Here is a 20,283-nt window from a genome sequence, read left to right as displayed (position 1 = left end):
TGTGTTTGACCTGAAGAAATGCATGATTCACATTAAACTGGAGGACAATGTCAACTTGTTATTGTCTTTGTCTTCATACTGCCCTGATGGTTTTGCAGCCACCGTTAAAACACAGAGAGAATAAAATTCACTTTACAGTGGTGTGAAAAAGTGTTTGCCCCCTGCCTCATTTCCTGTTTATTTGCATGTTTGTCACACTTAAGTGTTTCGGAACATCAAACCAATTTAAACAATAGTCAAGGACAACACAAGTAAACACAAAATGCAAGTTGTAAATGAAGGTGTTTATTAGTAAAGGTGAAAAAAAAATCCAAACCATCATGGCCCTGTGTGAAAAAGTGATTGCCCCCTAAACCTAATAACTGGTTGGGCCACCCTTAGCAGCAACAACTGCAACCAAGCGTCTGCGATAACTTGCAATGAGGCTTTTACAGCGTTCTGGAGGAATTTTGGCCCACTCATCTTTGCAGAATTGTCCTAATTCAGTTACATTAGAGGGTTTTCGAGCATGAACGGCCTTTTTAAGGTCGTACCACAACATCTCAATAGGATTCAGGTCAGGACTTTGGCTAGGCCACTCCAAAGTCTTCATTTTGTTTTTCTTCAGCCATTCAGTGGTGGACTTGCTGGTGTGTTTAGGATCATTGTCCTGCTGCAGAACCCAAGTACGTTTAAGCTTGAGTACACGAACAGATGGTCTGACATTCTCCCTCAGGATCTCTTGGTAGACAGCAGAATTCATAGTTCCATTTATCACAGCAAGTCTTCCAGGTCCTGACGCAGCAAAACAGCCCCAGACCATCACACTACCACCACCATATTTTACTGTTGGTATAATGTTCTTTTTCTGAAATGCAGTGTTCCTTTTACGCCAGATGTAATGGGACACACACCTTCCAAAGAGTTCCACTTTTGTCTCATCGGTCCACAGAATGTTGTCCCAAAAGTCTTGGGGATCATCAAGATGAGTTTTGGAAAAATTGAGACGAGCTTTAATGTTCTTTTTGCTCAGCAGTGGTTTTCTTCTTGGAACTCTGCCATGCAGGCCATTTTTGCTCAGTCTTTTTCTGATGGTGGAGGCATGAACGCTGACCTTAACTGAGGCAAGTGAGGCCTGCAGTTCTTTGGACGTTGTTGTGGGGTCTTTTGTGACCTCTTGGATGAGTCGTCGCTGCACCCTTGGGGTAATTTTGGGCGGCCGGCCACTCCTGGGAAGGTTCACCACTGTTCCATGTCTTCGCCATTTGTGGATAATGGCTCTCACTGTGGTTCGCTGGATTCCCAAAGCTTTGGAAATGGCTTTATAACCCTTTCCAGACTGATAGATCTCAATTACTTTCTTTCTCAATTGCTCCTGAATTTCTTTGGATCTCGGCATGATGTGTAGCTTTCAAGGATCTTCTGGTGGACCTTACTGTGTCAGGCAGCTCCTATTTAAGTGATGTCTTGATTGGGAACAGGTGTGGCAATAATCAGGCCTAGGTGTGGCTAGTGAAATTGAACTCAGGTGTGAAAAAACACAGTTATAGTATGTTTTAACAAGGGGGGCAATCACTTTTTCACACAGGGCCATGATGGTTTGGATTTTTTTTCACCTTTACTAATAAACACCTTCATTTACAACTTGCATTTTGTGTTTACTTGTGTTGTCCTTGACTATTGTTTAAATTGGTTTGATGTTCCGAAACACTTAAGTGTGACAAACATGCAAAAAAACAGGAAATGAGGCAGGGGGCAAACACTTTTTCACACCACTGTAGTTCAACTCTGAGTTTCATAGAAGGCTCGCTCTGTGTTTCACTGTAGCGCTTTATATGTTCTGGCACTTGACCCTTAGCTTCAGGCTGCAAGCTACCAGCATTAAAATAATATGATTGCAAAGATGTATGGGACTGGTAATGGGTGTCAGGGTAAAACAGTTCATTTAAAAAAAAAAAGAAAATGATCAAACTTGATGACAAGGAGTACAGCATGTTGGATACCTCAGGATCCTCAGACAAAACAAAACAAACAGCCAAAAAAAAAAAAAAAAGTATGATGGCTGCAATCTACTTCATTGATGTCTGCTCTTCTGCATGCTGGTACAGTTGATAAAGCTCATTCATCATTCGTGTAATCAATTCCACCTTGCTGTCTCTCTACACCCCCTTACCAGTCACATCACACAAGTTATAAATAATGGAGAGCCATAAGTTGGGGACCAAAGTGTAGTCTGTCTTGGCTAAGTGATCATTACCTAACTTCACACACAAATATTGTATGGCTTTATCTTCGTTTCCTCTCTCTGTAGGACTGGGACTATTTGATGGGGTCCCATTACCACCGTCAGATGAATTTCCAGCCTGTTGATTCCAGTGGCATCAATAGTACACTCGCTTCAGAAACCGAGGGCCTGTCCTCTGTATGTACCTGACACAGTGGGGGGATCCATATATTGCATGTTTGTTCTGTGTATTTGGGTTTGGTCATTATGGGTATGTGTTACATTCCCCTGAAAAGTCCAGGGGATGTGGGAAAGTAACAAAAAGTGTTTGGGTTGACAAAAAGGAGACATGGAGGCAAAACTGTTAAAAGTTCTTTATTAATAGTTCAATTAAAAGAGACAGACATGCTGCTATCACCTTCAAAAGGAAAAACAAAAATCAAACAAAACACAGAAGTTAGTTAGCAAGCCGACAGAGTAAGTTAAAAGGCCTCAATCATCAAAACAGCCTCCTCTCCACAGAGCAGGAATAAGCAGCCACAAAACACACAGCTCACAAGCTGTTTCACAAAGGCTCTCTGGCACTGGAGCGCTCCTCTCTCCGGCCTCAGGTTCACTGGATTAATTGCGGAGTTGAGTCAGATGGACAAAAGGGGTGGTGCCTGAGGCTGGAGAAAGCGAGCCACACTGACTAGGTAAGAAAAAAAATCACAGCCAGCCCTGCTAGGGCCCTAACAATATAATGTAGTTCATTGGAATAAGAGTTAATGTTTCATAGATGAAGGTTTTCCATTATGATACACCTTTAATTTCACCTCTACATTTCCCATCACCTTCTCATTCTTTTTCTTTCAAATTTTCCTAATAAAACAATGAGAGATTGACTCCCAACCCGCTAACCATATGCATTTTCAATATGCATACAAACTATTGTCAACTAGTAAGCTTTATTCATGTATTGATTTGACTGAACATTTTTGAGTCTCCTTGACTCTGTTTGTGTAGCACTGCTGATTTGTACTACATTATATAGAGAGGGACTTTCTATTATTTAGCCTGTGTTCCTTGCTGTTATTGTGGTGGGCAAAATAGTCATTAGAAAAGGGAGATCAGTGACCTCCAAAATTTTGTTGAAAACTTTAAACTAATATTAATTATACAAGACTGTAATACTCCATTTGTTTTAACTTATTTTATCTAAGCCAATGATTGATGCAACCATTTTTCACTTTTTGTAATACAAATCCAAAGTTGAATAAAACTCATGTAAAAAAAGATGCCAGTCATAAACAAACTATTCAGGATATGAAAACATTAAAACAATACCATCTGGATCTCATCTTAACTGTGGGGATAATTCAGACACAAAAGAGCAATAGACACTGGCGTGCATTTACTTGTAGTCTTCCTGATTCTGTTTGTGCACATTGTCATTTCATCATAAATTTGCTATTACATTACATGTAATGCAATTACAGAATTTCCTGTTGTATCCTATTCAACCTGTTCTTTCTTTAACTTCTCTTTGTTTCTTCTCTTTCTCTCTCTTTACCCTCAATATCCTAGGCTTCTTCTCCCCCCAGTCCATCTCTGAAGTTGGACAGTTCAGCTCCACTGTTCCCTCACATCCCTGCCCTTTTCTATGTTCTCCATCTGCTCTATCAGGAACTGCAGCTGGATGAGCTGCAGAGAGCACGAGCCTCATCACTAGTCTGTCTGCTGCAACAACTGGCTAGGTTTGTGTTTCTTTTTGCTGGAATAAAAGTAAATATCATTCAGCTGGCTTAGGTTGTCCATTTGAACAGAATATTTCTACCAGTACGTTTTTATGAGCAGTAAAGAAATGCTTGCGTGGAACTGAGTGACATTTATCAAAACAAGTAGAACCTTGTTTAATTTTCCACTGGTGAACTCTCATCACCAGAAGAAAAGAAAAAAACACATCATTGTTTTCAGTGAAAGCTAGTGTTGTGTGCTGTCCGTGCTCTTTACCGAGAAATATACTTCAGCAGGCTGTTAAGTGACCTCAGTTTTTGGTGATAATGACAATAACAGAATAGATGGAGTGGGAGAGTGAAGTGCTCTCAGAGTAATTGGCCTGCATTGTCAGTATGTGGGTTGGTATGCAAATATGTTGCTAATTTTTACTTTCTCTATACTTTATTAACTGGTTAAGCTTAAACTAATGATTTTGATTGCTTCATTAACCTTTTTCTGGAGTGATAAAATTTTTAAATAATTAATGTCGATGCCTTAAGAAAGTGCTTGTTTTAATCCTCTTTGCAAATCTTATATTTAAAAAATTGTGATGGTGAAAAAATTGAAAAATACAGTGATTTAATTGATCTGTCTCATATCTAGAGCATGTAGCCTTAACAAGTACTTCAGTTTTAAAGCAAAAATGTTTTCCTGTTCTTAATTTAACATTTCAAGGACGATTCCCAAACTGTTACTATGGAGCCATGCTGCTGCCTTGCATACACATAGTGGTTCATTTTTTTCCTAGTCTTTGTTGAAAAAAACACTGTCTGGATAGTAGCATATGTTGCTCCAACAGATCCCTACAGATATAGTCAGCATTAATGCTGCTTAACAGATGTATAAGTTAACCATACTATGTGTTCTAATGCCCACTGATACCATCGTGGATGCTGGCTTTTGAACTGTGCAGTAATAACAAACCAGATGGTCCTTCTTTAGCCCAGATGATAAAGCACCCATGATTTCAAAAACCACTTTTCACTTTTCACAGTCCACCTCAAAAAGTTAAGGCCCAGAGTAGACATCAGTGTTTCTGTATCTGGTTTATTTATGTTTTTTCTTTGCATTTTAGAGTTTTACCTTTAATTTATAGCTACACTTATAGCTGTTGTTTTAATTGAGTGTTTTTCATAAATGTTCTTGAGTCCATGCAGTGAGTTCAACTACAGGATTGTGTCATATGATGAAGTTCCCAAATTCTTTGCAATTTGGAGGTGATAAATATTATTTATGATTTAAGTGTTTTCTCACCAGTTCTTTAGAGTGTTACTTTTGAAAGACTTGGGCTCTCTGTGATCCTGTCTTTCATTGTTTTTTGGGAAAGCGATTTTGGTGCAATACTGTAATAAATATTTTTGTTACACGAGGTTCCACTTTACCTGTAACCTCATAAAGTACTTTCTTGATTAGTTTATTGTCTGAATTGGTCATTTCAAGTGTTGCTGAATACAGCGTGATACACTGTATTCCCAAAAGTATTCACCCGTCTGCTTTCACACACACATGAACTTGAGTGATGCCCCATTTTTAATCCATAGTGTTTAATATGATGTCTGCCCACCCTTTTCAGCTATAACAGCTTTGACTCTTCGAGGAAAGCTTTCCACAAGGTTTAGGAGTATGTTTATAAAATTTTTGACCATTCTCCCAGAAACACATTTGTGAGGTCAGACTCTGATGTTGGATGAGAAGGCCTGACTCGCACACTCCGCTGTAATTCTAAAGGTGTTGTACTAGGTTAAAGCCAGGACTCTGTGCAGGCCAGTCAGGTTCTTCCAGACCAAAACTGCTCATCCATGTCTTTATGGACCTTGCCTTGTGCACTGGTGTGCAGACATATTGGAACAGGAAGGGGCCATCCCCAAAAAGCTGGGAGCATGAAATTGTCCAAAATGTATCGGTATGCTGAAGCATTAAGCATGTGGTGACATGGCTACAAGCAGAAGAGAGAAAAAGATTAGAACGCTGGATAACTGTACACTCATTACCGTTATCTCATGTAAAGTGCACACACAGCTAGAAACTGTGGGAGTAAAGGGTTTGTACCAAGATTAAAAACTATTGATTATCTGATTTTAAGCTGAATGTTAATGATTCATGGCTGTTAATTACTTTCACTGTGTATTCAATTACAACCCAAAACAAGTTAAATGTCACAGAAGCTATTTGAAGCTGTGGAGCCATTTTTAGACTTGTCTTAATGACTTGCAGCAATTTGGCCTCAAACTGTGTAGAGATACACAGTGTAAGTCCTGGTACAAGGTAGACTTAATAACCCGTTGATATAAGGTTAGAAACTTTTTGTTGCTCTAAGTAAAAATGTTCTTTTTCTTAACCATGCTAGTGTTAAAAAATATTTTCATAATGTGAAAATGCATTTCTGTTACAGAATACTAATGTACATTTATGTATTTGTTTGTTTTCAGAGATCTTCAGTTGGAAGAGTATGTGGACCTGTACTGGAGAGACTACCCTTCAATAATTAGTGGCTTCACTGAGAGCTGCTTCATAGACCAAGGTAAGACTTGTTTTAATGTCTGTAATGTTATCAAGTCAGGAAACAGACGAGACATGTTCTCATGGAGGGAGTTTGGATGGTCTGCTGCTGTTCTGGGCTGTTTTAGCAGTTCCTTTGTATGTCTTAGACTCAAAGGAACTGCAAAGGTAAACAAATGTTAAAAAAAACAAAGTATTTTTGTTTAAAAGATTGAAAAATTTACTTAAATTATATGAAGAATGTAAAGTGATAAGGAGTCAATGTAACATTAAATCTTTCCTCAGTCTAGCTGTGTGACAAATACAGTTAACTCAACCTGAATATGTCACACAGCTAATCCAGCTATGTAGCAAGTAAACCAGTTTATTAAATAAAAAATTATTAATTATATAGAGTGCTAATTTTAATTGTGTGGCCAAGTAGAGAATCAACTCAAATGGTGATTGGTTCACAATATTGCCATTATTTGCATTGCTATTATTAGATAAGGGAGCACTAAACAGTAGGATAGTTTGCTATACACTTTTGAGGCCATTGCACAGTTTCTTACAATAGGGGTGGACTTTCCAACTTTCTAGTCATTTTCAGCTTATAATTGATCTGATTGGTGTGGAGTGTGGGATTCTTCCGATGGGCATTGCCTACACATAGCACCTTAAATTAGTCTGTATATAAACAAGGTTTTGGCTAAAAATAAATAAAAACCATTGTGTGTTGAGTGCTGGGGAAGTTCCCTTGTAAACACTATAATTTTTTCTGACAGCTGTCCTAAAAATTACTTGAACACCTGTCAGGTTGTTATTTGCTTTGTGACATGGATACTTTCAGGGTTGAATGTAAAGTGTTTCTGTTGGTGCATGTTTGTATCTGACTCGTTTCCAGCTGTTGTTGCTGCTCTTGTAATTGTAATTTTCTGTGAAAGGTGACATAAACATTCTCTCGCCCTTCCTGTTACCTCACCTGCTGCCTTTCTCTCCCGCCTCCTCACCTGGCTTTTTTCAGCACTGATTGCTCAGATGCAGCGTCCGTCTTTCCTGAGATCAGAGCCTCCCTGTGTGTTCAGCTGGCTCAGTCGCTGCTTGAGAGGAGAGGAGAACCCACCTTTCCCATACCTGCCTGGTATCTGTCAGAGGACCAGACTGCTGGTTCTGGTATGATTAAAGCTGGCCTGTCTGTCAGCTAACTGTTGTTTCTATAGTACATAGTTGTGTAACTTAGAAATATTTAGGAAATATTTGTTTTTCACTTTGGTTGGTTATATGATTTTAAAATATAATTAAATTATTTGATCAAATCCATATCACGTTATTATTGACATTTTAATGCAATAGTGAACAGAAGCGCCAAGTATCGTAATATTTTTTTAGTCCCTAAATGTTTCGCACAGTATTGTAGGCTATGACAGACCTATTCCACAAACAACATATTTTTTAATTGTTTTCTTGATGTAATTTATAATGTAATGATTTTTTTCTAGCTGCTTTAACCTGAGAAAATACTTTGCTAAACATTATTTGTATTGTATATTATATTTTGCCAAAAAGTAAATCGTAGGGAAGTGTGAATACAATTAGTAATCAGGATCACATACCAAACACATTGTATTATAAATAACATTAACATATATAGTGATTTGAAATAATCAGTTTCTTTCAGATATGTTTCTCGGACTAGTATTTACTATAGTAGTACAGTTTAAAGTATCAGTCTTTAAGAAATGAAAGCATACATTAATGATTTGGATATTTATTGTTCATGTATGCAGTTATCCTCAGCCCACACTAACTTACAATACATAATCAGGAAAAGAAATTATCCAAAAGTGTTGTCTATACAATTTCAAATCACAAAACTGGGCTGATAAATATTCTAACTAAATTTGTAAGACACTGACAAACACACTTGGTCTACAGTCATGCAGAAATCAGAGAACTTAAAAGTTAGAAATCTAATTTGTCTTTGTTTTCCAGTGTAAGTGCTGAGTTTTAAGACAAAATCAACAAACCTAAACATGCTCTTTTTTTTCTATCTAAAATATTTGTTTGTTGAGCCATAGAGAATTCTTCATGGAGAGTTAGCCATATTAAATAATCCTAATTGCTCACCAAAGAAAAAAGGGATCTCCATTTCATCCAAGTTGTACAAAAGTCACACAAGTACCTAAAATAGGAACTTTGTGTTTCTACATTATCAGTATGCATTTTTTGTTACACGTCGTGGGGAGTGTGGAATTGAAGTTGTAAGATACAGAACAAGTTATGATACAATGATAGAGTATTTACAGGCTTGTGGTTGTGTCTGTGTTGTATTTTGTACCTCATTTTATCAAGTTCTGTATATTTGTTACTCAGTTTTTCACCTGCTCCGGCCTTTTAGAGGAGTGAATGTGTGTTTATGTCTGAGAGTGAAGACAAAGATCTCAGCCTGCATAACTGTCTGCCATTCTTCTCAACATAAAGAGCAATTACGCTATCTTATTAAAGGAGATGTGTTAATGTGTAGGTGTGTTGTGCTGATGCATCCAACTATTATTAGGGAAGGAAGGTCACGAGTCGTCATTCCAGCTGTAATTGTTTCTCTAGAGGATAACGGAGGCGATAATTATGGGACAAAGAGACATAATAGAAAAACCGACAGGGAAAGATAAATGCAGCTGATACTGAAATGCCCTTAAAATGTTGTGTATCATTTATCCTTACTTTAGGCATTAAAGATTCTTTAGAAACTGGAAATTTCTGTAATTGCATATCTGTTTAGTAAACTTGGAGTATATCCTACTGGTTTTGCAGTTGATAGTTTGACTTGATTTAAGAGCATTTATTTTATGTTGCTGAATAAAATGCAGTCTGATTCTTATACAGTATTTTAAACTGTATATAAGAATCAGAGAGCAAAGAAACAATGTTTTTATTTTTCAGTACAGTAACTCTGGTCATAATTGAATATCATGTTATGACGTTTTGCTGTAGGTTTTATTCAGACTGTTAGGAATGATGATTTGGACACGTTTGTGACCATCGGGAGCATAGTTTGTAGTTTTGTAAAATAAAGCATCAAGTTAAGAAGTTAAGAATAAAGTTAAGTTTTTCATATAATAATAAGAATCTATACACTGGACTAATTTACCCAATCTTATTAAATTACAAATGCATCAGTTATATTTTCCTCACTTTTTAATTACTATTGTCATATACAAGTAACAATGGCACGTCACTACTGGCAGTGAAATTCTTAGACACACTCAATACACATCAAGACCAAAAAGTAATATTGCACATAAACAAATAAATAAAAATATAATATAAAATAAAAAATAGACACTATATACCAATAGAATAAATATAGTATAATAAAAAACAATACATTTTACAGTATCTAATATAGTAAAATACAGAGTACTACAAAAATACTGTAGTAGCTGTAATGCAAGGTAATGATGTGTACGTGTACAATTGGTACAGTGTGATAGGTTCAGATCATTTTAATAAGTCAGAGAACAAACACACAACTCTTTTCAAACTTGCGCAAGGAGGAGAGATCCATTCCTTGAACTCAACTCTGTCCCAAAGGACCGCTTCCTGCGCAGCGCTTTTATTCGGACTTTCACAATAAGATCACGTGGGTTACACCAAACGCAGTTTACAGCATGTAATAAACACCATTCTTGGCTTTTTCCTTACCATATATGGTAGTAAGTATACTGTGGAATGTGCATACGTAACATGGCGAATATGAGACACGTATCCTATGTGTGTGTTCTGCAGGCTTGAAACAGCCTGCAGGTAACTACAACTTCCTTTGTAAGAAATGTCACCAGGTGTTTCTGTTTCAAACATAAAAAACAGTATTATATGTGCACAAAACATTTTATAAAAACATATAAACAGAAGATATGCTAATTCATAATAAACAGAATGGAATTTATACTATAACCCCAATACAGTGATTGCGCAAAATGTCGTGTGTGTATATAAACGATCGTGTGCAAACTGTCCAGTGTTTCAGCAGTTCAGTAGCCTGATGGCTTGCTGGTTGTAACTGTCCCTGAATCTGCTGGTATGGGTCTGGATGCTCCTGTACCGCCTGCCTGATGGCAGGAGCGTGGAGAGGGAATGGCTGGGATCAGAGAGGATTTGCTGAGCCTTTCTCCTGTAGTGCTGTCGTTAGAGGTCCTGGATGGCTGGCAATTCAGACCTGATAATACTTAGAACAAATAAAACAGCTGACTGGTCTCATGCCTATATATTTCTAAGAAGTTAATGTAGTCCTCCTCTCCTTTTGTCTTTATTTGCTTTATTCTGTTGTTAGAAAGCCACAAATAACAAACTGCATTTCCCTCTTTTTCTAAAACATGTTTTGCACAACAGACAGAATTTAGTATCTGCAGGTGGCACTCTTGGGTATCTCTGCTTTTGCAGCTTGGAAGTGTTTTTTTTTTTTTTTTTGTATAGAAGTGGATATGTAGTGCTGAATAAGAAGGGCCCAAGTTTTGATGCTTCATATCAATCACACTGTGCTCTTGAAGAGTACTCAAGAGAGAGACATGGACACAAAGAGGGCCTTTTGTATGATCATGTTTGTTTGCACATTTGTGCTTTGATTATGAGCTATATTTCTTTTTTTTAACCTTCACACAATTTTTCCTTACTTTGTACTGTTCATATTGTGATGGGCACATCTGTCTGAATCTGCAGAATGAAAAGTAATGCTATTACAGTACAAATGGCAAGTGCGATAGCTCTCCAATACCCTCCTTGTAATCCTAAAATGCCTCCCGAGAAAAAGATTTTTTCCCTCCTTTGCTAAGGTCATGCACACACATGAATATTAAGGTGTTGAACTTGCATCTGATCTTTCATACAAGAGTTCTGATCACATTAGTTCATACAGTTCACTCAACATTTGACCATGTTTGGAAAAAAAATTTTTTTTTTTGGCTTATTTCTTTAGCAAATCTAAGCACTCTTCACTGTAAATGTCAGTGCATTTATTTATCTGGTTTGCAAGATTTTAAAGTACTGTATGTGCTTTTGTATTCTATTCACATCTCTCCTCTTAATCTGTATTTTTTCCAGAGTTATGCTCTCTATGTCATTGGAGATGAAAACGCTACTTCGACAGATGTATCAAAGTACCTGGCCAAGCTTTCTGCAGGTTTGTTAGTGACTAGCCTCAAACATAATTTTAGTTTTCTTTTATTGCATCCTGCACGCTGTGTTTCTCTGTGGGCTTGCATGTTTGTGTGCATTTATTACCTGCCAGTCCCCTAGCTTCCTGCTTTGGGGCCTAGTAGCACAGAAAGAAAGGGGAGTGACTCAGGTTCTTGTGTCACCTGATTTCCGTTGTTTTTGCTTCAACAAAACAGTGCAGCATTGAGGTGACAGCTGTTTCTGCAGGTGTTTAATGAGTTTTTACCCAGTGACACAGACATGGACATTGACTGTGTGTGTGAGAGATGCAAGAGAATCTAGAACAATATTTTTTAGCGCAGTGTTGCTATTTTTAATAAACAAATGCCATATGCTTTAATATATTTAAGAGCTCTGCAGTTTCCTCCAGAATTTGAGAAAAGGCGATGAGCCTGATTTGTAAATCTAATGACCTTTTTTTCCTTACTGTTCATCTGCCTCATCTTTTTTTTCCTCTTTTTTTTTTTTTTCTTTCCTTCATCATCATCAGGCCAGAAGTCATGTGCCACTGAACCCCAAATAAGAAGGTAATTTATTTTACAGGAATGAGAGGACCAACTTTTAAATTTCTGGGTTTTTTTTATGTTTTGAAGCAGCTAAAATGATTTATGGCACACAGGATCACAGTAAAATGCCTGTATTTTTTTTTTTTTTGAAATCTTTTTGGTAATGCATGCCTAAAGGCCATCTTGCAAAAATACATTTTAGAGCTAATAAGTACATTTATTATTTTTTTCTTTCCATATTAATGTTTTCTAGGCAGAGCAGTGTTAAAGTGAAGTTTTCCAGTGAGAATCTGGCTGAGCAGCTGGTGGTCTGGCTCACCTCACAGGGTAAGAGAAGCATGTCCTTTTTCTCAGTTTGTATCTATATTGAGAAAGTATGTTGAAGCCATATCCTCTTTTTCAGCCTCACAGTGGTTCACATGGAGATTTACACATTCACACCTGTCCACTGAAACCAGTCTGAGCTTGCTTTCTCACAGCTGGATGCTGAGTGAACAGACTCATAAAGTTTTTTTTTTTTTTTTTTAAACCTTTATTGTAAAATAGGTTACAGTCTAACATTTGTAAGTTTGTGATGTTTACTGTTCATGATGACGTGATAATGGCATACAGCATGTACATACAACAGTTGTAGGAGCTTCTGAATTTTGTCAACCTGTTTTGGTAAGCTTAAAGTATGCTGCCTCTAATTCAGAATATTCCTTGTGTTAAAAAATATATATATTAAGCAATTTTCACTGGTTTAGGTTTCACCCTGAAGGACTTGGAGTCAGTCCCCTTTGGTGTGGCTTTGCCTATTAGAGAGGCCATCTATCGGTGCCGGGAGCAGCCATGTTCTGATTGGTCTGAGGAGGTCTGTTTACTGATTGGACGACAGGACCTCACTAAACAAGCCCACAAAATGACTCTTGCCAAGAGCAAACCTGTGAGTGGAAAATAAGTTACAATCTTGATTATTTAGACTAAAATAAAGACCCGGTTTCATTTCAGGTTCCACAGATTCTAAAGTCAGAAAATATTTATTTTCTTCATCTTGAAAATTTTGAAATTTGCATCATTTGCCTGCGTCCCCAGTCTGTAGGTTCAGGTTTGTCCTTGGAACCTCCTGCAACTACAGAAGCAGATGAGGAAGAAGATGGCATGTCAGACATTATTCAAGAGGTAAAAAGAATGGATTAACATTTTTTGGGGGGATTGTTAGTCTGTCTTTTCTCTGCCTCACTCAGTGCTACTTTAAGAGGAGTTTTTGGGAAAAATTCTGATATGTATGACTTCTTCTCATCAGGTCACAGGACTGATCTGGAGTCAGGATCTGAGGGTCCAGGAGGTCAGGAGGCTTCTGCAGAGTTCCAGGCCTGTCCGGGTTAGTGTTGTCCAACTACCAGAGGTGTCTGACCATGAATACATTGAGGAGAAAGAGAACAAGTGAGTATAAAGTATGTGTGTACAATGGGTGTTGTGATTGCCTTTGGTCTTGAAACAGAAAAACACCAGTTTTGAAAAGGCATATGCAGATGAGGACATTTTTAAAAAGTATTTCCTAAGTGCTGTTAAAGAGAACCAGGAATTTTGAAAACAGATTTTTCAAACATCTTACTTTTGGGTGCGTACATTAGTTTACTTTACACACAGAAACAAAATCATTTCACAAAAAACAAAAACTTCCAGGGTCAAAATCACAAGACCCCCTGATGCTGATAGTCAGTTGCGTCTCCTTTTTGCTGGATAACAGCCTGCAGTTGTTTTTTAGTTTTCAGCAAGTCTCATACATGTATGTTGAGCAATCCCAGCCCATTCTTCTTTGCTGAATCTGTTGAACTCCTACAAATTTGATGGTCTTCTGGCATGGACCTTGGTCTTAAGTTAACACCACAGATTTTCGATGGGATTCAAGTCAGGCCCTTGTGCAGGCTAGTAAGTATCGTTCACTTTGGTCACCAGGAGCAAAGTGCGTTTTGGGTCGTTGTTGTGTTGAAAGACAAAGTGACGACCCAGAGCAGGTTTTGCTGTTGACTGCTTGAGGTTTTCTTTCAAAGTCTTCACTTATCCGTCTTTCTTCATGATCCCTCCCACCTTGAAGAGATTCCCAGTTCCAAACAATTTACAAGCTTTGAGCATTGCAAAGTTAAAGCACATCAATGCACAGCAGTGGTTTGTGCCATGGCTCAATACAAAAGGTTAGTTTTTAGTTTTATGCTTTCTAAAGAAAAATAGTGTGTTTAGAAATGTTATGTTGATTAAAAAAGCACTTGGGAAAATTTTGAGAAAAATTTTAATTTCATAGCGGGGGGCTAATAATTTTGTCCTCATCTATATAATGTACATCTCTATACTCTGTTGTCTTTCTTCTTCCCTAATCTATGTCATAAAGTTTTTAAGTTCTTGGCTGTGACTTATTGTCAGTTATGACATTGTTGGGAGTCTGTGCTGTTTCCATAGTTTTTGTCTTTGTCTTCTATAGACTCCTGCAGCTGTGTCAGAGGACCATGGCCCTGCCAGTTGGCAGAGGCCTCTTCACTCTCTTCTCCTATCACCCTGTACCGACTGAACCTTTACCTGTCCCAAAACTCAACCTCACAGGTAATTAAATCTGGAACAAGTTGAAGGGAATATGGAAATTTGTAGATGGTTTATTTAACAGGAAGATAAAACAATTTATAATAAAAACTGTCACGGTACACTTTATCACTGTCCTAGAGGAAACAAAACTTTCCACATTATCAATAAGCTAGAAGAAAAAAAATTTATATTCTGTGTAATTATGTTTTCTTCAGGCCGCGCCCCTCCAAGGAATACTGTGGTAGATCTGAACAGTGGAAACATTGATGTTCCTCCCAACATGACCAGCTGGCCCAGTTTTCATAATGGAGTAGCTGCTGGACTTAAAATAGCCCCTGCCTCACAGGTGAGACTAAAATCAGTGCAGCAGTACCTTTTAATCAATCAATCAGTCTCTTAATTTGTAAATACCCACAAATAATAATTTGTTTCTTAATGTCCCAGTTTATTTGGAGGCATTGATATTGATTCTACACTCTGAAAACTCAAGTGAGACATCACCAGCTTGCTAAAATGCCCTTAAATCTAAGGATCTAAAGGCCACATTGACTGACTGATTTCAGAAATGAACTAAAAAACATTGGATCAAAGCAAGAAAGATTATTAAAAAAAAATAAAATCTGACATTGTATTTACAATTTTTTTTTTTTTTAGTAATTCTAGCTGTAATTTTGTATGATATTTTAGCTAAAACTGGCTAGATTGTTTCACACTTACAATTTTATTCAACATTGTTACATTAACCTTAAATGTAAAACTTTAAATATTTATTAATCTTTGCATTTTGTGCTCATCATCCTTCTTAATGTCATGTTTCATTACTACTTACTCATCATTTTGGTGAGTATTGACAAAAATATAATATTGATGCAAACAGAATCAAGCACTTGTAAATATTTATAGCCCTCAACTGGTTTTAGCTTTTAGCTTAGGCAGAAAAACTGGTGAGCTACTGTCATGGTGAGGCAACCATTGTCTGTTCCTCCAGAATTCATAAGAATGGCAGCCTCTAGAGGTTTGGTCAAATTTTAGTGAATCTTGCACACAGTGTGTCAAGGTCACAGTTGTTGTTTTACCGGCAGTAATGTGTGAATTGTGATGGATCATGAGCCGTCACTGACAATCTAGTTCAGTGATATTTTTTTATTCTTTGGTCAGTATGATGGTAAATGGGTATTAAAAATTCCCTTGCTGAGCACAAATAAAATCTTAATTTTGGAAATACTCATTCAAACCCATAGAAAGTTGTTTAAACATGGATTGTAAACCATCTCACTCTATTGCAGCAAACACATGTATTAGTGCTGCACAAATAAATATTACTTTCATTTTGTTTTTTTGTTTATTAAGGTGGACTCAGCCTGGATTGCCTACAACAAGCCAAAGAGCCCTGAGCTGGCTAATGAGTATGCAGGCTTCCTTATGGCCTTGGGACTCAATGGACACCTCACCAAGCTGGCCACGCTCAACATACATGACTACCTCACTAAGGTGCACACCTATCTACACATGGACTTACATGTGCAGGAACAAAGTGTTTGTTTCTCATAACCTTACAAATTCACATAGGTAGGTTATATTCTAGACTCAAAAAATACTTTCTTCCTTAATGCTCAGTTTAGCACCGATGGCGCACTAATTCTGTTTTCTTGCAGTAATTTGGAGCTTGCAGTTCTCACGTATACACCCAACTTACAAAAAATGACAAGATGAAAACAAATTTGAAGTTAAATACAGTTTATACATAAACATGAGTCATAACCAGCCAGCTAGTCAAAGCGAAACTTTCCCTTCTGAGAACTTAGAAACAAGGCAAGTCCTTCCCACTTTCAGGTGAGAAAAATAACAGGATGCTGTGAGGCAAGTCGTATTTTTGCTCAATTTTAAAAGTCTGCGTCAAGGTGCATTTGAAGACCGAGCCTTTGAACCACATCCACACTGAGTATCCATTCTGGGTTTAAGACTCATTCATTTTCAGTTCCCATTTTGAGTTTTAATCTTTAATTAAGTGTAAATTCAAGCCCCCCCACCTTCTCTCTCTGTGGAGTTCTAGTTTTAAAAGATTTTTGCCTAGCATTGAAGGATTTTGAAGGATTCTGCATGATTTTGTGGTAATACTTTTCACCATAAATGTTTTTGTATGCATTTAATTTTAATTTGTATTGTTTGTTAAAAAGCCATAATGGTGAAGCTTGGAACTTATTGCTCTAATTATAGGGCATCCATAAGTATATATTTATTTTTTTATTTAAATTATACACTTCAAAATAGCCATTACAGTATTTCATAGTCTCCTAACTGACTGATCCTTTAAAATATAGGCTCAGAAACTGATATCCACAGCTCAACACACACTAATTTACCATTTAGATTTAACTGCAGTGAACAATGCAGAGTTGATGGTAAAATATGTCACAGTGGTGTGGAGCTGACATGGGTTTCAGTGTGAATGAAAGTCATGAACGTGGTTGAAGCATGTTTGTTGCTAGTGGTTTTCTGACAGTTTCTATTCTTGCTGTAAAAGAGAATTTCACTTACAAACTGTGGATCAGAATTCATTAGAATTGTTTATGACTGTGGTTTTAAAAAGAATCTGGATATGTGTGTCTGTGTCTGTGTGCGTGTGCGTGTGTGTGCCTGTGTGTGTGTTTGTCTGTCTGTCTGTCACCTTTTTGAGCATTCCAGTTTGCTTCAGCTTTTTACAGTCAAAAACTGGGTCACTGTACTTGGTGTTTAGGTTTTCTTGGAGCTTTCGATGTCTGCACGTCGTTTGAATGATCAGTGTTGATGTTCATGCAAAACAGAATATTTTTTTAAGAATATAATCTTAGATGAATAAAGTAGTCAAGTTTAATTTGTATACATTTGTATACATTTTAATTTGTATACAGTTGTCAGTTAATCCACCAGAGAATTAAAAGTAATCCAATCATTACATTGAGACTTCATTTTCCACCTTTCACTTTTTATTATTTTATTCTGTCCTGGGTATTTGTCAGCTAATATATTTTCACGTGTGCTTTTAGAAAAAATGTGTTTGGACCTAGGCAGTGTGGCACAAAATAAGAAGGACAAGGGATTGAATCCACCATATGGCCAGGGCCTTTCTGTGTGGAGTTTGCATATTCTTTCCAAGTACAGTGAACTCATCATGTTAAAGGAACCAGGTTGAGATCATTTGAGCTTTGTGACATGGCACGTTATCTTACTGGAAACAGCCATCAGATGGCTATACTGTGGTCATAAAGGCATGGACATGGTCAGTAACAATACTCATGTGAGCTGTGTTTAAATGATGATTCTGGGTTAGTATTAAGGAGACAGATGTGTGCCAAGAAAATATCTCCTACACTATTACAACACCAGCAGTAGCATGAATTGTTGATATGAGCCAGGTTGGATCCATGCTTTCATATTGTTTATGCCAAATTCTGACCTACCATCCAAATGTCACAGCAAAAATCGAGACTCAACAGAGCGCATTTTTCCAATCTTCGCTTCACCACTTTCAGTGAGTCCATGCAAACTGTAGCCTCAGATGCCTGTTCTTATCTGACAGGAGTGGCACCTAGTGTGGCCTTCTGCTGCTGTAGCCCATCTACTTCAAGGTTCAACATGTTGTGTGTTAAGAGATGCTCTTCTGCGTATCTTGGTTTTAATGAGTGGCTGTTTGAGTTACAGTTGCCTTCCTATCAGTTTGAAGCAGTTTGACCATTCTCAGCAAGACATTTTCACCCAGAACTGCATGTCTAAAAACATTGACTTGCTGCCACGTGATTGACTGTCTATTCATCACAATAATTTAATTTGCGAACCCGTTAGGATGACACACCTGCAGCATTTTATTATTGTAGCTTGTTGAGGTGGAACTGATTTTAATTACTTTAGTAGTTCACCTTAATACTATACTTTTCGCAGTAGTAGTTCACTGATTCTCAAATTAGGAGTTGAGTATTCGCAGGTTACCATGGGACAAATCTATGTAGTAATTTAAGGATCTATAATTCTGTTATCTTAATTTTTCATGATTTTGTCTGGCTGTTGATCAGTGTTTAGAACAACTCATAGACATCTAAGGTCCCAGCTGTTACTTCACACTTCACTCTGTATTCATCTATTTCATGCTGTTTGTGTTAAAACACGTACGCGGTCTGTCAGATACACATGCACACAGGGGTCTAATGAAAACTGTCATTCATGATGGAACCTGAATAAACAAGTCCAGTAGCAGAGTCACAGTTAGACTGGAAGTTTTTTTATTCTGCTGCAGCAGGTGTTCATTGCTCAAGAGCACACATTACACTGCATAGTTTAAATACATTCTTGTCTACATTTTACAAAAAGTGAAGAAAAGCTGTTTGAAAAATCACAGCTTTTACAATATGTAGGACATATTAGAAAGTTACTGCTTATCACAGATATCTGCTGATGCCGTTTCTGTTGTGATTTACCATCTGACCGCCTCTGTGCCTGTCAGGGCCATGAAATGACCAGCATTGGGCTTCTCTTGGGCGTGTCTTCAGCCAAACTGGGCACCATGGACATGTCGATTACGCGCCTGCTCAGTATACACATTCCTGCTCTTCTCCCACCCACTTCCACTGAGCTGGACGTCCCCCACAATGTTCAGGTAAGAGTGAGTATGTATGAAGGAGAACCAGCTAATTTCGGCCGTTCTCCTTTTCACAGCAGATAGCGCCACATGTTTGTCAGATTTTTTTACACTGGATTCCCTTTGTGTTACAACCCCAAAGGGATTTGTGTCTCTTCCCAGGATGATCTGCAGTTACTTACAGAAGCACTCACAAAAATTAAACATTCAGTTTGACATTCCTTCTGTTTTTTTCTTCAGGTTGCAGCTGTAATTGGCATTGGGCTGGTTTACCAAGGAACAGGCCACAGACACAATGCTGAAGTCTTGCTGTCTGAGATAGGTGTGTGTGTGTGTGTGTGTGTGTGTGTGTGCGCGCGCGTGTGCGTGCATTCATGCGCGCATGCACAAAAAGACAACACAATTAGACCCTTTCACAGAAGACATCAACAAGTTTAAATCAGATCATATTCAAATCTCTCATTAAAATGTTAGAAAAATAATCCTCGATTTAACCAATTAATCAATTGATTATACAGTTAGCATAGATTTGCCTGCCATTTTCTGCTCTTTCTTTCTTTGTCACATTCATTGCATGTCACATATGTGAGAGGAGTAAGAGCATTTATGACAGCAGTTCAGTCAGACTAGAAAACACAAAAAACGCATGAAAACATATCCATGGATAACACAGTAAGTGTCTGTTGGGCTCATCTGAAATTATTTGCCTTTAGAATTCTTTCCTTGATACATATTGAAGCTTTGTTGGTCAATATTAAACTCTGCTGTCTCAGTCTTTTTTTTTTTTTTTTTTAAACGTATCTATGTATTTATTTATTTCAATTTTACTTTATTTAACATGCATGGATGGTGAAGTTTGTCTGTTATTCAGGTCGACCCCCTGGACCAGAGATGGAATACTGTACAGACAGAGAGTCCTATTCACTAGCAGCTGGACTTGCTCTGGGTATGGTCTG

At 37.5% G+C, this 20,283-nt stretch overlaps 1 protein-coding gene across 1 annotated transcript in view; it reads left to right on the top strand.

Moving 5' to 3' along the window:
• Window positions 1-20,283, top strand: part of LOC115793577 (anaphase-promoting complex subunit 1-like) — a 66,132-nt gene that overhangs the window by 26,240 nt on the left and 19,609 nt on the right. The window contains exons 20-35 of the mRNA XM_030748624.1: window positions 2,291-2,401; window positions 3,770-3,939; window positions 6,391-6,482; window positions 7,464-7,612; window positions 11,537-11,615; window positions 12,141-12,177; window positions 12,410-12,483; window positions 12,903-13,081; window positions 13,231-13,317; window positions 13,442-13,581; window positions 14,618-14,736; window positions 14,931-15,061; window positions 16,066-16,206; window positions 19,193-19,345; window positions 19,568-19,649; window positions 20,199-20,283. The exon at window positions 20,199-20,283 is cut by the window's right edge and continues 7 nt beyond it. Of these exons, the coding sequence (XP_030604484.1) occupies window positions 2,291-2,401; window positions 3,770-3,939; window positions 6,391-6,482; window positions 7,464-7,612; window positions 11,537-11,615; window positions 12,141-12,177; window positions 12,410-12,483; window positions 12,903-13,081; window positions 13,231-13,317; window positions 13,442-13,581; window positions 14,618-14,736; window positions 14,931-15,061; window positions 16,066-16,206; window positions 19,193-19,345; window positions 19,568-19,649; window positions 20,199-20,283 (1,829 nt within the window). The remainder of the gene's footprint in view (window positions 1-2,290; window positions 2,402-3,769; window positions 3,940-6,390; window positions 6,483-7,463; window positions 7,613-11,536; window positions 11,616-12,140; window positions 12,178-12,409; window positions 12,484-12,902; window positions 13,082-13,230; window positions 13,318-13,441; window positions 13,582-14,617; window positions 14,737-14,930; window positions 15,062-16,065; window positions 16,207-19,192; window positions 19,346-19,567; window positions 19,650-20,198) is intronic.

This window comes from Archocentrus centrarchus, chromosome 15 (genome assembly GCF_007364275.1).
Source record: "Archocentrus centrarchus isolate MPI-CPG fArcCen1 chromosome 15, fArcCen1, whole genome shotgun sequence".
Lineage (NCBI taxonomy): Eukaryota > Metazoa > Chordata > Actinopteri > Cichliformes > Cichlidae > Archocentrus > Archocentrus centrarchus.
This window is presented reverse-complemented; position numbering and strand designations above follow the sequence as displayed.